The sequence below is a fragment of the Etheostoma cragini genome, chromosome 16 (genome assembly GCF_013103735.1).
Source record: "Etheostoma cragini isolate CJK2018 chromosome 16, CSU_Ecrag_1.0, whole genome shotgun sequence".
Taxonomy (NCBI): Eukaryota; Metazoa; Chordata; class Actinopteri; order Perciformes; family Percidae; genus Etheostoma; species Etheostoma cragini.
Window position 1 is genome coordinate 14175239 of NC_048422.1, and position 19889 is coordinate 14195127.

General features: G+C 41.1%; 1 protein-coding gene across 3 annotated transcripts in view; it reads right to left on the bottom strand.

Moving 5' to 3' along the window:
* unc5c (unc-5 netrin receptor C) overlaps nucleotides 1-19889 on the bottom strand; it is a 111754-nt gene that overhangs the window by 49006 nt on the left and 42859 nt on the right. For all 3 annotated transcript variants that reach the window (XM_034896920.1, XM_034896919.1, XM_034896918.1), the window contains exon 2: nucleotides 961-1191. In XM_034896920.1, coding sequence (XP_034752811.1) covers nucleotides 961-1191 — 231 coding nt within the window. The remainder of the gene's footprint in view (nucleotides 1-960; nucleotides 1192-19889) is intronic.

Genomic DNA, 19889 nt, shown 5'->3' on the forward strand with positions numbered 1-19889 from the left:
AAAAAATACCTCAGATACAGCATGCTACAGAACACTTTCTGATCCTTGAAGTGCATGAAAGTGTGTTCTTACTTGCCTAAAGATTCAAATGTAAGTGAAGGAACAGCTGTCGATGTCTCTGTGTGTGAGCATGCAGACGTGTGTGTGGCAAAACAGTGGGATGAAAAGGGTAAATGCAATGTGATTGGTACCTGTGGGCGACAGAAAGAACTCAATTTCCAATACAGCAGCTGAATGCAGCCAATCATTGCTGGCCTGTTGTGTGTAATGGCTCTGGTGCCTTCAGGGGCTGAATTCTATTGAAAACAACACTGCTAGAGCTTTGTTACCTCTGCTTCCTCTAGATTTGTACAAACCTCTACATAAACACATACTACACACTGAAAGGCACACATTTCACAATTTGTTGTGCTAGCATGCCCCATAAAAAGAAACATATCCTCATTCAGTCTTTTTCTACAGATAAGGTATAGCCACTCAGTGATCAAATAAACTGGCCAGCAAGAGTGATTAGCAGACAAACATTATTTATTTGTTTGTGCATGTTTTGATTTACCCTACCTCCTACAAAATATGAGTATTCTACAAATTTTCTACCTAAATAATGATGTCAGGCAACCTTTTTGCCAGTCCAGGAAGTGTGATCTCTAATACAGAAGTCATAGGGTGGAAGTTGGGGTGAATGTTTAGACATACAAAGCAATACATGCATCATGTGTCATGCTTCAACCTTTATAAAAAAAAAATTAAAAAAATATTATTCCTTAACCAACTGCTTTGATTTTCTAAAAACTTAAACATGAAGACATGAATTACTGTTCAATATTAATTTTCCCTCGTTATTTTGATACAAAAACTCCCAAAACAAATACATATGTTACATATACATATACATTTTTTATGAGACGGTTGATTTAGATCCACATTTGAATTTATATGCAGATGATTTCTTATACTGACCAGAGTTCTCGTCTACCCGCTCCTCCACAGTGTGCTCCTTCTGGTGAACCCACTCGCTGTTACACTTGAAGTAGATCTGGGTGGCGGGCGTGGCCTTGCAGTACAGGTTGACCGGCTTGTTTTTGACTATGTAAGCCTCCTCGGGTTCCATCAAAAACACAGGGAGTGGCTCGGGGGGGTCTGAAGGGAAGGTTTCTGGCAGATCACCGAGCCCAATGAATTCATCCTCAACTGTGAAGAGAAGGCAAGTAGACAGAGGGAGGGAGGAACAGATAAAAAGAAAAAGGAAGGGAAGGAGAGGTTGAAAACAGAGGCAGAAAGCCCCAGAAAGAGAGAGAAAGGATGGGTTGTGAGAGAAAGGAAAGCAGACAAGAGACAGTGGGACAGTGTATTATAACCACAGTCTTTGCATGGGATTATCCATTCGCACAGCACACAGAGAAATCCCTATCATTTGATATTTTGGAATGTTTACACAAGTGTATTTTAGAGTGCAGGAAATTCTGGGATTCCTCTCAAGCAATAAGGCTGCGTGGATTTACAGAAACCAGGCCTTTGCTTGGTCTAACCACAACCAGCTACCGCTGAGAAACGAGAGAGGCAGAGCCAATAATGAGAAGCAGAGTTCAGAGGTTGACTCTGAGGAACTGAAGTTATAAGCTGATCTCTCTCCCATTTTCTCTCTTGCTCCCACTCTTTCTCTTTGCTTTTGTCTATCTCACACACACACACACACACACACACACACACACACACACACACACACACACACACACACACACACAAACACACACACACACACACATATTAGCTTACAAACACATGCATGCATGCACATACACATGCAGCAGATCTAATGACCTCAGGCTTTTGGCCCAGTTTGTGCCATTCCTTGGATACTTCTGCAGTAGACAGATATGCTTCCCTGTAATTACAACTCCCTTTCATCTCCTTGTCTTAAATCACATACACACAACTGCATGTGTACGAGCTCTCCCTCACACACAAACATGAACAAGTGATCACAGTGCCACAAAACATTGCAGGCTAAAAAATATATTGGCATACACGCCCACGAGCAAGCACGGCTAACTTTCTAACTCTTTGAAGAGAGGAGGATGAAGCCTATTCGCCACCCCATTTGTCACCTCCAGAACTGTTCTATTCTTACCATTGAACCGGTAGACATCAATTATTCACAAGTGTGAAAGAAAGAAGGCAAAGTAATAGAGACAGAGATACAGTGGGAAACAGAAGGTGCGAGAGAGAGAGAGAGAGAGAGAACAGAGAGAGACGGTGAAAGTAACTCAGCCAGACAGACATAGATTGAGACATCGAAATGAAGTTGGGCAGACAGACAGAAACATAGCACAGGAGAGCAGAAACAGGAAGGCAGACTGTTCAGATAACAAAAGACTTTATCAGCCATCAGTAATTCTTCCATGTCCTTCTATCTCCCCGCCTCTCTGTCCTGTGTGGGAACGCTGGAGCCTTGTTGTCTGACAGAGGTTGCCTCCTGCATGCTTTGGGGGCACTAAATAATGTCTCGGCTGAGCAGATATCTCCCCACGATGTCTCTCTAATGTTATCTCTCTCTCCATACCTGCCAGAGATTGAAGTTGATTGCTCGGAAATGAAAGGGCAGGGGGAGCCAATCAGAAAATGACCAAAGTCATCCTCACCACGACGAGGGAGAAGGGTTTGTCTGTGTACTGTTATGAAAGTGTTTGAGTTTCGGGGTATGATGCTAAGTTTTCTTTTAGAGTGTTTGTAAGTGTGTGATCACCACAGAAGAAAAGTTCCAACTTCTCTCTGGCTTGTAATCGGCTGCTAATTGAGCAGAGGCAGTAAAACTCTAAGTGTCATGTGACCTTCAGACAAAGTAACCGCCTCCTTACACAGTTTGGGTGCAATGACGATCATGATCATTAGCTGTTTTGATCAACTTTCTTTTGCTCTCTAATCAAACATAAAATGCTGAAACATTGTTGAGCTTATCATCGTTCATGTCTTTATGAAGGTGACAACGTTTAATGTAGAAATCTACTTCAGCAGACCTTAGCTTAGTCTGTTCTTTTCTGCTCTATAGTCCTCAGTCCACCCACATCCTTAGCCAGGGGACCATGACCCAGAAACAGGCAAAGAGAGCCAAGGAAACTCATTAAAGATTGTGTTAGCCTTCTTTCACCCTCCATTCCCATTATCTCTACATCTCTCTCTCCCTCCTGGCTCCTTCGCTCAGTCGAACTGTGAGGCAAAGAGATCTGAAACAGCCATGAAAGCGTTGTTCCCTTACACAGAGAGAGAAAGACGCGCGCCTCACATGCTCACACACATACACTCGCGCAGGCATTATTGCGCACAGAGGCGCACACAAACTTGTTCACAGATATTCGAATTCATCAACTTCCTCAGTGTGAGAAATAATAAATTCAAGTGAATAGAACTAGCCCTCCAGTGAAAAATGAGCCCAGAAATGAAAAAAAGACACCAAACGATAAAATGAAAGACCCTCACTCCTTCCAATCATACCCCCCCGCGATCTCTCCCCCCCGATACACGCACGCACACATACACAACTGTACACCCAGCATCCCAGCACCTCCCTCCTCCATCCCTGGTGAACAGAATCCTGAGCGCAACAAGAAGCTCAAAGAGAAACATTATTTTTTCTGGCTCCCCTCCAACTGTCTCCATTCATATGCAATGAGAAACCATTTCATGATAACATATTTTGAAGATTTTGGCATCGCCACGTTCAAGATGATGCAATCTTTGTGGAAACCTAGCTATGGTGTCTATAATCACAAACCTAAGACTCAGAAACATATTACGATACTTTGTACAAATCAAATATGCATTAGGAAATCATTTTCCCTCTCTTTCTTTAGTGTCATATCACTTGTAATTGGAACATTAACATGGCATGCCTCCACTGTTTGATATGCAATATAGATTTTTCCAAGCATTTGTTATTCTGTGGTTTGATTTTACTCAGACAATTTGCCTCCATATTGAGTGTTTAAAATTTAATGAAATATGTCCTTGCAGCAGTTTTATTCAAATTGTATTTTGCTCTATAATTGGGGTGAGTTTTCCTAAATCATATTGTAAGTCTTATTAGTGAATATTTTAAGACTCAAATTGAATATCAGTTTCATTTTAGGAGTTCCACATCTTAACTACAAAAGTTTTAAAGATAAATGAGCTGAATATTGATTGACCTTAAAATAAAGTCAATGAATAAATGAAAAGTGCCTTCTTGCATTGTCAATGAATTCATCAGGTAGAGGGCGAAAATAAGTAGGATAAGAATGAATCATCCATGCTTAGCAAGTGGGAGTGAAGAGAGGAAGGAGAGGGTCTTGGCAGTCAGCCCCTATATGGCTTGAGGCAACTCCAATAGGTGTGGGAGTGGAGCAATATTAAGGGATGATTACATTTTGGACACGAGCAAATCAAAATCAAACCTTAACACTGGTCCAGCTCAAAGTGCAGTCTCAGAGATAAGACAAAAACAGAGATCTGAAAGAAATGTGCACAACGAGTCTTATCTTGAGCTTAAAAAAAGTCTCTGTGTTACATAAATACATAAACTGTTGCCAAGAGAAGCGCACACCCACACCAAATACAAGCACATAGAAATTCAGTTTAAATATATTAGGTTAGAGTGCACGCCGTCTAGCACTTCTAGTCAGTATGTGGTAAACAGCTCGCCAAGACCCAAACGATCTGTCCAATTAGCCCGGTTTCCTACAGTATGCTTCTACAAGTTTCTATTGACAGTATTTTCCTTTAACGTTGTCTGGGTGACCATCATCTCACTGCAACAGGGGCTTAATGACTAGCTTACATCAATAGTTTACATTAGAAATGAGCACTGGCTGGCTACATAAAGAATCCTCCAGCAAATGCAGTTCAAGTACATCTTAAAATGAGCTACAGCAATACCTCCTGAAGCACTATTACTCCTCGCCACTGCAATCGGTACACCACTTGTGCTGGACCATCAATAATAGTAGTCACATTAATGAGGTCTATCGTGCTGAGAACATTGAAAACTGATCACAGGATATCCACAACACATTAGACATCAAGTCAGTGTCCAAGCTGTGATGACGTCGTCTTGGACTTCAGCTGCTCCTCTATTGCCTTTTTCACAATAGCCCTACAGACCACTAATGCTAAAGGTAATTTTTAATTTTGACATCACGTGGAAAGAAGGAGGCCTAAGTCAACTTTCCATGAAATCTGCATTTAAAAGGCACACACTGATTCACCAACAATGTGAGTTCATCTATATTCTTACACTGGAACCGCCCCCCCCCCAACACCATAATACTCGTAGAGTATAATGTAGTGAAATCCAATCTTTGCATTTAACCCATTTTAAGCATCAGGAGCCACATACAGCGTAAAAGAGCAACTTGGGGTTCAGTGTCTTGATCAAGGACGCTTTGAGATGTGGGGATTGAACCACCAATCTTGTGACTAAGGGCCAGCCCACTTTACCTCTGATCCACAACCACCCATAACTAGCTATCACCCAAAAATCATTAAAATCCCCAAAAAATGATTACCAAGAAAAGAGACTAATAGAGACTGTTACATGTGATATTGATACACATACAAATGCATTTCCACAAATACATACAGATTATACACCATGCATTACTTATGCTGTACATACCATATTGTTCTATATCACTTGTTTTCCTGTGCTGTACGCCTATGCTGAATATTTGCAAGACTGTATTTCAGGGCTGCCCAATTAATTGAATTTTAATCACGATTTTGGCTTGCCCCAATCAAATTTGCGTGATCGAGCGATATTTTAAATGCGTCATGCCGTTCATAGAACGCTTCGGGTTTTTTTTCAAAGCCAATGTACCGCTGCGTAAACCACTGTCTGATCATGAGCTAGTCAGAGTTGTTCCCTGCACTGCGCAGATTAGTTTCTAGATGTAGACAGTCACAGAGAATAGAGTAACGTGACGAAAATTCCCCAACAGATAGCAGTTGCTCATACCTCGGTTTACAAGGTTTACCAGTTTACCAGTAAACGCAACATTTTGTCCCATCTGTGTTGTTTTCAGACAACAGCAGTGACCAGTGCTAGTTGGTTCTAGTTAGTGTCTGTTAGCTCACAGGGCTCTAGGGCGCTAGTTAGTGTCTGTTAGCTCACAGGGCTCTTAAGTGCAACTACAATTTTTTCCCAGACTGCAAGGGTGCACCTAATGTCCTAGCATGCGCTGCCTCTCCACAAACAAAGCAATGTTGTTAATATCGATAGGTTTAATTTTGCGTTACATGACCCATTTCTTCTGTATACCTTGCCTGTGTTTGGATCTCTCCATTTACTCTCCGTGCAGCCCCGCCAAACACACGGCTCCCAGCAACACGGAGAGACAACGCGGCAGTCCACACTTCTGACATTTGTCCACAGTTTCAATTATTATTAACACAGCTGTATATTGTTAAGCATGAGAAGCAATCCTGTATTTGTACCAGTGTTTCCGCCGGTAACTAACTAGCTGTTGCGGTGGCCACGGCGAAAAACACAGAAGAAGTTATTGAATGCAACTAACTTCAGTTTGTAGAGTAACAGCGTGTGAGATGGAGCCTTCTTGACCTGGGCGAGAGATGTGACCCATGGCCAGAACATTATAGTTCATAAAAATGCAGTCCAGTGACAAAACAGACATTTCATATGTACAGGACGTGTGAAACTTTACTGACCGTCATTTGACCCGTGCTGGACCCATTCATAACAATGTAGGTACAACATAAAACTTCAGCAAAGACGAATGTAGCACAATACAGATGTGAAAGCAGTTATAAATAGACTATGAGACGATAATATTAGTTTCAGTTAAAATCAACAAATAATCATGATAATCAATCGTGATCTAAATTTTGATCAAAATAATCATGATTATCTCATTGGCCACAATCGTGAAGCCCTACTGTATTTCTTATACCATATATTGTATGCGAGTGTCTGTGATAACAGCTTTTGAATGCTGGGCTCTGACACTACTGTGTAAGATAAACTCTCTCTATTCTATCTGTACTCACCTAGATTTATTGTCCCACGGAAAGCACTGTATCAGTGGGGCCAATGTTTCCCTTCAATCAGGGGAGAGTCAAGCATGACCAAGCATGAACACGGGCATAAATCTTCTCCCTCTTCATTCCTGTTTTATTCCTATTTATCCTCTTCACCCTGCTCTATGGTCCCTTTGGCTTCTCCCTTTCAATTTTCTTTCCACTCACCCTTCTCATCATTCTCATATACATCCCCGCTCCAGATAGAGAAAAAGATCGGTAAGTGGCTGACCAGATAGGTAGACAACGGCCAATGTTTTGCTATGCAGCAATTGGGAAGGACAAGAGGTGTTTTAGAGCTGAGTGGTCAAGCAGAATAATAAACCACTCAGTTGTCATGTCAATTGAAGCAGGATAAATAGACTGTCAATCAGACCTATAAATGTGCTTTGAGCACACCTAGCCATTATATTGAGTGAAGATAAATCAATGGTAACGACCTCCTGTAGTCAATACATGTTAGTAGTGGACTCATACATCCCAGTGGCTTAAATCAATATGTATGGCTGTTTTTTTTTAAAGCAAAATCCTTTAGAAGCTACATGAGAAACAGGCAAAGGGAACGGAGGCTTACTTCTACTCTAATGTCTCTTTCCAGCCAAGTGCTTTATATACACTAATGTGTCTACACACATTGTCTGCAGGGCCCCATCTAACGCTCGGCTGCAGCAGGTATTTATTGATTACTGTTAGGGGCCAGTGACCCCCCTCCCCTGCCCTGTCCTATCTGAGCCTCTCTGCTAGGGCGTGCTAAGCACACTCATATTTCATCTCTGGGGAATCCTGCCATCACACAACCAAGCAGGGGAGGAGAAGTCAAGAAAAACAAGCCAACAGCTCTTAAAGTTAAAAGTCAGATGGCTCCAACAATAACCTCCCAATCAGTTCACAGCTCATAGTCATTCCATTGCAAGCCAGAATCACAATGACCTGAAGAGAGTCTTTGCACACGAAAGCCACCAAATAAACTAAATGAATACTTCAATCAGGGCCTTATAGAGCAATCCAATTCATGGGTCTTATCTTTACCAGAGTATGTGATGTAATTGGGAAAAATGAATCTGCACAAATTGATTTAGCCCACTGCGGTAAAGAGTAAACACACAGCTGAAAAGAAAGCAGTCGTAGTACTGAGGAGTGGGCCTGGTGCAGATAAGCATTTCAAATCTATCTACTAAGAAATGGACATTCACACAATAAACAGTACCCTGTGTTTTCCCTTCCCCCATTATCCATCTCCCACCATGGCTTGGTTATTTAAAGGACAGAAAAAAGGTGAATGTCGAATAAAAAATATAGATAACATAGTAAATGCTTTAAGTTAATCAATTTCAGAGCACAGTACAATTTCTCTCCTCCTGTCTCTGTGTCATGTCTTTCTCACCGGGGTTGTTTACATGTTCTCTCTGGTCCTTATCCCTGACCTTCACGTGGTGCTCTCTGGCTGCACTCTGGCAGGAGGCAGCTGGTTGTTGCCAGGGTCATGCTAGGCCTTGGCCACTGTCTGTCCAATCACATCACAGCTCCAGGAAAGGCAAGGTCAAAATATAATGATAATTAAGGCTCATCATTTTTTAGTTTTTTAACCAATTTTAACCCCCCAAATACTTTTTGATTGAATTGATTTTCATCCAGATTTTATGTCACTACACACCTAAATGTTACTGTTTCCTACCGCAAGAATTCAAGTAATAGCATAGGAGTAAAAGGGGAGAAAATGGAAATGAGCTCCAGAAAATGTAATCTAAGTAAAGATCAACTGTATAAATGAAAAACTGATTGCACTGGATATGACATTTTCAAAGTCACATTTTGCATTTTTGATTGTTTTAATCCAATGTTGACTGATATTCAGAAAAAACACAAACTAAGTCTTTAAATTAAAGAAAATAATGAGTCCTGTTAACAGTGGTATAACCAGAGGTGAGCAGGCACCTCAAACCATGACTAACAGAAAAGGGAGTTAGGGATGACAACATCAGTGAGTCATCTATGTAAAATGCACAAATTGCAGCAAAGTGGGATTGACATCAACAAAACATTTTCAACTGATTGAAATGTACAAGAGCCAAACATTTAAAATGTATGTGTGAAGACCAGTGCAGGTCTCATCTCCGACAAGCAAAGGACAACATTGCTTTGATGCACAAACAAGAAATTATCACTGGCAATTACAAAGCATTTAGCTGTTTTCTGTTCCTTTTATTAAGTCTTTTATACTGTGAGTGTACACTGGTTGCTTAGTAAGAAAGTGGCTATTAATTAAAAGCCTTTTAATGCACAATAAAGTCAAAGCTTTAATCTATTCAGTCTCATTTTGGGATCTTGTTATTTGTTGCTCTTATCTCACAATCTATGTTTTTCTACTCTCTAGCAGTTACGATTTTCTCATATACAGTATATTACCACCCTCTTCCCTCCCCTCTCCCCTATTTGCTCCCTCCTGGATGAAAAGCCATTTTGGTGGTTGATTGGAGAATGATGCTGCTACTTAGAGAGTCACTCCATCAGGACCGAGGGAATAGAGGAGAGCGCAAGGAGAGAGAGAAAAGCTCAAGAGGAGTAGTGGCTCCCTGGGGCGCTGTAGCTGTGATGGGTGAGCTGTCAAACGCCCCATTGTCCAAATTACCCAGCAAGCACTGTGTCACCACTCGGGACTAATTTACGATGCAGTGCAGTGCGGTACTGACATCGCTCTCTGATAAGAGTCCGCGGGAGAGACAAGCAACACCTTCCAAAGAGGCAGAAGAGGGCGTCAAACACAGACAGTCCCAATTCAAACTTCAATTAATTTCATGCAGGTTTGTCTTTATGCTTCAAAGTCTTAAATGACAGGTGTCAATACGAATTTGTGTCATGCCCCTGTGCCTCACGGCCCACCCACTGTTCGCCAAACACACATATTCACTGATGCACAAACACTTTTTATAAACACAGTTTAAAAAGCAGCAATTGCATTCAAAAGATTCTTGCTTGACTTCACTTGCATAACGACTAGTCCTTTTAGCTCAAATTGGCATGCACATTCACTTGTCAAATGTCACACCCCTGGGTGCCCAAAAGCCAGACAGGACAATCACTCTACCCCTTACTGACCGACGGGCTGTGGAGTGGAGCGGTTCTTGTCAGAGGAGAAGTGTCACACTCTCTGACCCCTCACTGTGCCCAACGGTTTGATGCGATGCCTTTACTTTGGCTAATTGGCCCAGGACAGCGGGCAGCCCTGAGTGCCACCAGTGAAAGGCAAAAAGAATCAGAATGAAAAACATGCAAACAGATGACGATAGGAACACAGGATCAACTCATCGAAAACTGAGATCACACCAAGCTGCATCATGATTATACCAACAGAATATACTCTAGAAAATAAATAGCAAATGCAAAGAAGTGTCAACATTTTTCTAAACTCATCATCCTACTGTAACAGAAGTCCCCAAAAAAAGACACTTAGAAAACTCAAAATAGTTTTCCTGTGTCTAGCGTGAGAGCTCTACTGAAGAAAACATTTAACATTAGTGTCTCTCACTGAAAAAAACAAAGAAATAGATTCAAAGAAACCGTGGGGAAAATCTCACACCAGTCATTACGCTATTCACCAACACTGCAAGCACTTTGCAAAGTGGAGGAGGGCTAAATACTAAAGACAATTAACAATAACTAATTGTTTTTCTGTGTTGAATTACAACCTTGAAAGGACAATCTGCTTACCAGCTTTACTTGCACAAGGCTGCAGAGGTGTGTAGAACAGTACAAGTGTATATTATCGATGAAATAGCATACAAATATACATAAACACATACAAACTCTCAAGAATTTGCAATGCTAAAATAAAATACATCTCAAAAGTTAAAAGGAGAGGTTCACATTTTTTACATTTATGTTTGTGTGTTTATGTGACTTTTAGCCTTTCTTTGGAGTACAGAAATTGGTAATTTGTTCCTGTGTTTTTTGTAGGTAGTAGAACCTATCCTGAAGGGAGTGATCACATCACAAATACCAACCTGTCATCTGATTTTGAATATAACATGCTTGGTGGTCAGCTTTGCGTTTTAAAACTCTGCTGATATGAGTTGCAAAAAAGTCATACTGACATAAAGTTGAGTGTTTGTAGCGTAATTTCATGGCAATAAATTTTAATTTAACCAAAAGTTTGAATGCAGGAAATTTAACAGAACCATTATTCTGCTATAAAACTGATACTTAGGTAAGGACTTTTTACTTGATGCACAACATGGTGACACCCACAGATGCCTGTCTATGAATAAAAAAATACATATTTTCCTACACCAAGGCAAGGCTAGAGAAGGCATACACACATGGATGTAAGGATGATGACAAAGATAATTGTCAGTCCAAATGACAGCAAGAAAAGGCAATTATTCAGTCAGTCCTTCGTGTGTTTTCAATACAAGAAAGCCATCATGCAGAAGAGAGTGTGCCACCCCCTACATATGTACCCTTCACACATATATATTCTGAAGCACTCAAATATTCAACCCTCCTCATACCTTATCAAAAATCCCTGGCAGCACTTCATCTGAGGGACACTACAGACTGGAAGTGTGTCAGAATGTGTGAGACACCAGTCCCCAGAGCACAGTCTATTATCCATGTCTGTCACTGAATCTGGCTTCCTGCTTAATCCCCTGAGACACAGACTTATCTATATACAGCCTCCATACTAAGATCAACAACCTAAATCTAATTTTCCCCTTTTGTCAATCAAATGGCAAGATGGAAAACCATGAAAAGACATATACAGTGCTTTAATAAGTTCTCATTTCTTTCTTTAACTTTTCTCTCGAGAGAACTGTATCCTCTCTGGTGTCTCCAGCCCTGCTGCTGATCTGGATACAGGAACCTGCCACCATTTACTAAAGACCTCAGATGTGATAGGAAATGAGAAGATGAGGATTTACGGTATGCGGTAATACACCCAACATGGGTGCCCTTGTACAGGCTTTGTAACTGTGTGTGTGTGCACGTGTGTGTGTGTGTGTGTGTGTGTGTGTGCATTTGTGTGTGTGTGTGTTTTGAGGTATGGGTTTTTGTGTATGTACATGTGTCTGTGTTTGATGGCTGAATTAATGTGACAAGGAAGATGTAATGCAGAATCATAAATCTTAGCCCCAGGATCAGTAGAAGGAGAGCAGGAGGTGATGTATTAAAGGGGCACACACACACACACACACACACGCGATATGATGCTGATAATAAAAACAAGACCCCAGCCGCAATAGCCAGCTAATAGACATGACTCTATATCTGGCCCTAAGGGTTATGACATGCACACACAGACACAAACACACACACACACACACACACACACATCCATGTGGCACCACAGACGTACAAATACACACAAAACAAAAACTCTATCCGCTTTTCCGGTAATTTATTATGCTGCTTCGAGCCCAACAGCTCAAGTGTTAGATATGGCTGTAATGCTGTTAAAATCTTAATACTGTTACACAAGCTCGCTGTTGACCATCAAAATCTGTGGCAAAAACACAGATGAATCTAGCCAGTGTTACTGTAAGTTAACAAGACTCGCTGTCAAAAGCACTCTGACCAGCTGATAAGTAATCAGACTGTTTCTCACCAGATTGCTCAGCAAACTGACAGCTGTCCCCATCATTTGTAAAGGCATTACTAATGCATTTTTATTGTACCCCAATATATACTTTTGGTTCTAACATGAATTTTAAAACTCTGCGCCAAAATGATTTATTATTTTTATTCAGGAATTATTTATTCTGTCATGTTAACCTTTAACCGTTAAAATCATGAACTCAAGTTTCATTATGAATCAAATGAAACAAACACAAAGTGTTGGTCTGTACAGTTGTGCTGTTAGTTATATGTAGTCTGCTGCTAGCATGCAGCCCAACGTCTGACTCCCCTGTGTAAAATTCCAAACTGCAGTAATCCAGGGGTATTTCCCTAACCAGTCCTCCTGGTACCTGCAGAGACTACAAGATTATTGGGTCCCTGCACACCTGAGCCCCAATTTCAATATTTAATGAATGAATGAAAAATAGCAATGCATGTTATCAAAATCTGCACCTAGCCTCCTAAGTTGGGCCTACGTACTGTTGCAGCCAATGTGCAGCCGAGGGGAGCTGGACTATAGACTCAGACTATAATTACTCGAGAGTCTGCTCTGGAGACTTTGCTCTAATTTTCAGGATAATTAGGGCAGGATTCAGAGACAGCTTGGATTTGGGGACAGTCCCGAATATTTCGGGATGTCTGGTCACCCTAATCAGAGTACTTCAGTATATGCTGAGTCCACTGAAATGAGAGCGGTAGTACAGGAATCCAGCAGGAATTGTAACATGTTTGGTTGGCTCACAATGGTTTTGTGTTGTCGAACAATACCCTTGTTTTTCAATACTACTACTGTTTCTTCCTGCATGTTTATTCAAGAGTAGCCAGGATGCTCGCCGGGCTTATGCCTAAAATGAAAAGGGCTTTGTAAGCATTCAAGGGGGATCGCAACGTGCTGGTTGCTGCACATACATGTAGGGTGCTGGCTTTGTTGTTTTGTACCAAGACTAAACCTCCTAATTTGCATGCACTTGTTTTATTTGGGGGCCTCTCTACATGCAAAGCCCTTTTGGTTTTATAGAACAGATGCAACAAAATTGCAAGTCTCGTACCTCAAAATACTGTATCAGGCTTGTAATACTGGCTTCAACGGGAACAGCCCATTTCACAAAGTGTCTTTCCCTTGTAAAAATTGGCTTGTAAAGGAAGGCCAACATGGCTGTTGTTACACCTTGGATAGGACATCATATTCACATTGGCTCTTATGTAACCATATCCAGCTTGGATCATCGATTGCATCCTTGCTTAGCCAAACAGCCGCTTCTCTCTGATATCATAGCCCTCCCCGCCTTTCGGCTCCCATGCATTATTGTTTGGGTGAGACGGGGATCCTGAATAGGAGCTGTACTGACAAGTGTACAGTAATGTGCTGCTTCTTTGTGGTATAATAAACACTGATCTGACACATGAGGGCATGCCTATACACATAAACACAGATTATCACTGTGACCCTGTTCAGACACGGTATCAGAGCATCAGATATATCCAGACTGTTTCTATACCCGGCTAAGATAGATGGCAGATCCCACCTTGAGTCAGTGCAGCTCAAGTGCAGTGCATCTTGAATGATCAGTTATGATCAGATTCTGCTGCCTTGCTCACATGTAATTATTTTCTGTGGGTAGACAATTTCTATAAACTACCTCACAATAAAGCTCTCACAATGCCCCGAAAAGTTAAAAACTAAAGTATGCTGTTACAAATCAAGAGAGACAGGGAGAGGGAGAAACAAAATGAAAACTCGCCTCCAGTAAAAAACTTTTGTTTTGTGTTAAAGAGATTTGTCTTGCAGTGGAAATATTCTGCAAATACAAGGCTGTTCTACATTTGTGGTCCTGTGCATCCCCAACCATGTCAGATTGAGGCCCGAGTGACAAGATACTGACATTTTCTCATTTCTTTTTTGATGCGTTCATATTTGTATTTAACAAACAACATTCACACATACAGACAGGTTTCAAAGGAAAAACCTGAATAGATGAGTCGAAACACACACAGGAAATCAAAACCTATTATCTAAGAGAAGCACTCCCTCATATTTATTTTACATGTGCACATGAAGCATAAACACAAAAAAAGACAGACACAAGCACGCACCGACCTCACACCTGGTTATAGATGTGTTAAGAGGCAAAAACACTTGGTGGGATGGAGGGCAGTATGTGTTTGTTTTGTGAGTGTGTGGGGGTGACTGCATTAGGGAATCACACACCCACCTCCGCTCACCAGGGGACTTCTGTCAGCCTGTGATTTTGCCATGTACCCCTCCCAGCTCTCTCCGCTCCTCTGCTGCTCAATGCCGTAATAGGTCAACCACATATAACGAAGGGGCAATGAGGAGCAACTATGTGCCCCACCCCACGGCACTCCCCCACCCGTTACCTCTACCGTCCAGCAACAGAAAGCAAGCCACAGCATGGCCCCCTGTGGACACACAGAGGAGAGACAGGCACAGCCAGCCACAACATGCCAACCTCCCAGCCACAACAGCCATTTACACAGCCACGCTTGAACAGAGCGCATTCCAGTCTCTTGTATGGAAGACAAATTTGCAGCTTAGAATGCTCATCGCTGCAAAATTAAATGAGAACGGGAAAATTGGAAAATTGTAATAATGGATATTGTGTGTATTGTGTGAAAATGTTTGCAATCACGAAAGGGTTCATCACTGTCACTCTCCTAGGAAGTATGAGATAGAAAGAGGCAGAGGCTTGCTAAGAAGCACTTTTACAGAGACTGCAATGTTCTAAGATTAAAAGGGACATTCAATTGTGCACGTAACATTTTATAGTCACAGGGAGTACTATACAGCTTATGAAAACATTGTTGATGCCCGGAAAATTACCCTTTATACTTGTAGACTATAGTGAAAATTCCCAGGCTGGGGCGGTCTAACAAAACACACTATTGAGTTGCACAATGGGAAGTGTAAGTTCCAATTTTTGGGGTTAAAGTCAAACATCTTGGTCCTTGCTCCATTAATTTTGAACCTTCATGTTTTAATCCGTCCCCACTTTTTGAAAGAGCAAAACTGAGCTTAACAACTGGAGTGCTTTTCTTTTTTTTAAACCTAAGCAATTAAAACAGGCATTCACCTTTACCAAACCACAAATCTATATCTAGCATGACAACACATGCCAAAGAATCTCTCCAAGGGGGGACACGCAACTTTGTGTTTTTTCCATTGTTTTTGTCGTTTACGAGCACTCTCAAGGACAAACTTCCTGTGTGTTCGTGGTTGTTTTTCCCAGGGGGACCACCTTTGTGATTCTTCATCATCAAAATATACTCTCATGAATTCCCTTAAAAAGATTTGCTCAAAGCATTGTGTTTTTGCAAAATTCGCATGAAGATGCCTACAAGGATAAACCGAAGCCACAAAACAACAGAAAAACTGTAGTGGAGGGACCATCTGCTGTCATTGATTTTGGCTCTGTTCCATAGCAAGTAAATGGGAACATGAATGGAGTGGTTCTGTTAACATTCAATGTAAACAGCGTTATTAGAAAAACTGTCTTGTCAACATGTTGGTTCCTACAGTCTATGTAAATGTATTAATTGATTAAAAGGGTAAATCAGATATGCTGTAATGCCATCTCCTTAAGTCAAATACTAAAACATGCATGCACAAGTATGCATCCATACACATGCATGTGCAAAGTACCATTAACACAAAATTCTTCCTCGTAGTCCAGTTTTCTATCCTCCCTCTCTTCTACTTATCTTACTTCTATCCTTTGCATCCTCCTGCCCTCTCAACTCATGCTATCTTTCCTTTGCAGTCTCCATTGGCTGTGACCTTTTCTCCAGTGGAATAGGATACTGCCCATCTCCATCTTCCTCATGCATTAATGATCTGTGGTAAGCTGAGGGCATCTGTCTGACTCCCAGCCTGTCCGCTGCTCACCCACTTCCAAGGACGAAACTCAACCAGAGCCGAGCTCAGCCACATTCCCTGTCACCCACAGGGAAATGCAGATAAATAGCCATAGATAGCGATAGCTCCACGGTCTAAAAAAGTGGATGCTGCCCATTCTCATCTCCACCGCATGCATTTCTTTGACGCTCCCCAGTGGCAGATATCTAAAATACTGGTGCAGGGAGATGACAGCAGGCAACAGACATTAAGAAACTCAGCCAATTATCCTGGTTTTATACTGAACCTCGCTGCGGATACAAGCAGCTGAAATGAGGTGCGTCAATGGCGTAGCAATGCAGATTATTCTCTTTCATACCTTCTGTTTGTCAGCATTTAACATATACTATGATAATGAGAGCTAAAATGTATCCAGCCACAATTTGTCAAGCTGCCCTGATATCCTTTTCCCAGCATATCTACGCAGCTCTTCCTGAAAGATCCCCAAAGTGCTCTTTTGGCAAAAGCTCAGTCTTGTCGAGACTGTCTTGTCTTGTCAAGTTCAGGAAGGTCTAAAAAAATAAATAAAGTAATCTTGTAAATCCTGATGCAGGCCATTAAATTGGCTGTCCATTTGGAAATGGTACCAGTGGTTAGTTCTCACATTCGTACTAATGTAATTTTATTGGTTACAAAAAAGCACTCAGTGTTTCCACGCTTTTTTAAAGCCAAATCTGTTCTCAAGAACTCGGCAAGCATGACAGACAGAGATCCTATGCAATATCTTGGCTTCTTGTGTCCGTGGTGATTAAGGTTGATGACCATTTTGTAAAGTTTAGTTTATACAGCTGGTTCAAGATTCCTGAACTCTTCTACTAAGTGCAGTTCAAAATACTGGCTTAAAATAAAGATATTCTTGTTATTCCTTTATTCATTCCATTCTCAGTTATGATACCCTCCACCTATGCTGCTTTGAAATTGTCTGCATTATTGTCAATTGCACGGCAGTATCATGACAACAATTGGAGAGTTTCTACTCTGCCAAATCAATATTTACCAGGCCCTCGAGCAGAATTTGAAAACAAAAAGAGATTTTGAAACTCTCTTCTTCACTTCTCTGTTTTAATTGTACTTGTATTGTTGTTATTAATGTAAATTTGATGACAATATTAAAATGTACAGTAAGTATTGTAAGAACACAGACAAAGCAAACGCCCTTGGTGTCTTCCTAACAGCAACTTTTTATAATTTTTTTAATCACTTCAGATGAGGTTTTTCAAACCAAATTGTTGTCAACTATACTGTGCAGTAGAGGCTCTCTCTTCTCTTTGGCATTAACAGAAAGGAGAGAGATGTTTACTGATACACACTAAACATTCCTCACAGTAGGAATGTACAGAAGGAATTTGAAAGCTGAAGCTTTAATTTTAGTATAGTTCTCCTTTAAGACAACAATGGCGAGCAGCTTGGCCAAACAGAGGGATATTGTAATCAGCCGCTTTGGTGTATGTATCTCACCCTGTCACCTGTCGGGACTCATTCCCCAAAACCCTAAAATGCATTCTGACAGCTGCAGAAATCCTCATCTGGGGAGGAGGGATGAAAAGATTTCTTCTGTGCACCTCCCCGCTGCTCCATAACCAAATATTTGACTTTGCTTGTGATCCGCAGCCCTTGAAGGCTTCTGTTGGGCTTTTCCACACGACTGATCTCTGTTCTCAAAGCAGGTGTTTAAAACACAACTGACGCAGAAGCCCCACTTGCAAACCCGAGTGAAAGGATTACATGAAAAGATTTTATTTTAATAATGGTAATTTTCTTTAATTTAATTATTACTAACACATTAAATTTGGGGCATTTTATATATTTGATTCTATAAAATAAGGCTATAGGCTCAAAGGTTAAATTAGACATGACAACCACATCAGATAGGAGCGTGTCTGCCTGCCATGCTGATGCAACTCCCTGAGGTTGCTGTCTATGGCGAGCCCTTGATGTCACTGTTACACACTCCTACACACATGGCCTTCAGTCCTGAACTAATACACGCATAAATACACATGCATACTGCAGATGTATGCCCATCGAGGAGCATGCATTTAATGGCTCACACTAATGCAGACACGCAATATTCATGGAGAAACTTCACAGGGAAATCAAGCTGACAGATCAAAGAGTACACACACAGGGATGAACCTTTCAGACTGTTTGAAAATCTACCAAAGGATGTTTTCCTAAAAACCAATTATCCCTGCGGTTGTGTTAAGGAATGACCACTGCTGTTTCCAGCTCATATCAGGATTCCACAGATCATCAGGAGGTATTTTTTCCCCCGGCTCATGTGAGCTAAAAGCGGTGCACTTGACATTCAAAGCAGCTTTACCATTGAAAGAAATTATTTCAAAAATACATTTTTCATTGTTTTCATCTGTCAGAAGGTGTTACATTAAATGTCAACTTGTCACATAAAGTATCAGTTTACAGTATTGTTTTACTCATTTTTAGTTTAATGACCACGTGTGTTTGAATGTATGTAATTGGTTTTGTGGTTTAATGAATCAAGGGCGTGTACGTTTTTCTCATCACATTAAAGAGCATGTAATCCTCAAACTGAATTTAAAACATAAAAGGCTTTCAGTTGACAGCTACGTTGAAGAGCTGCTACAGTGACATTTACTGTCAGATCATATTAGTCAGTAATCACATACAAGTCTGAATACACAGTGAACTTACTCTGATTAGTTACAAGTGATGCTTGTACAGCATACTCAAATACACACAAATATAAGTAGATAAACAAACATAATTCTGGATGATATGACCTAAACTCAGTAACAAGATTACATTTACCTTAAAAACCAACAATTATTATTTTTAGTCACTCTAGCGGTGTGCCTCCATAGGATGGCAGTATGCTTGGCCAGCCAGCTACCACATTCGTCCTGCTATGCCACAGAATGAATTGCCATCTAATTTGTACAGACATGGTCCCTGGAGCATAAATTCTTAAGACTTGGGAAGTTGACTGAATAAGCTGACTTTTTATCTGGCATTATCACCAGGTCAAAATTTGACTTTGTTTAATTCTTTGGAATAAAAATTATCCTATCTCCACATGACATGTGGGTTCTAACACTGAGTAGTGTGAGTGACAGTCAGGCCCAGGAGATACACACCAGGGGGTAAACACGGTGCCTTAATAGAGGGGATGAAAACACGGCTGTTAAGAGAGAAGAAGGTGACAGAGAGACAGACAGTGGTAGCTACAGAGACGTGGCGTGATTTGGGGCTGAGATGGGGGGGGACTTCTCCACAGGCTAGTAGTTCAGCTCACATCACCTTGCAAAACTGTCAC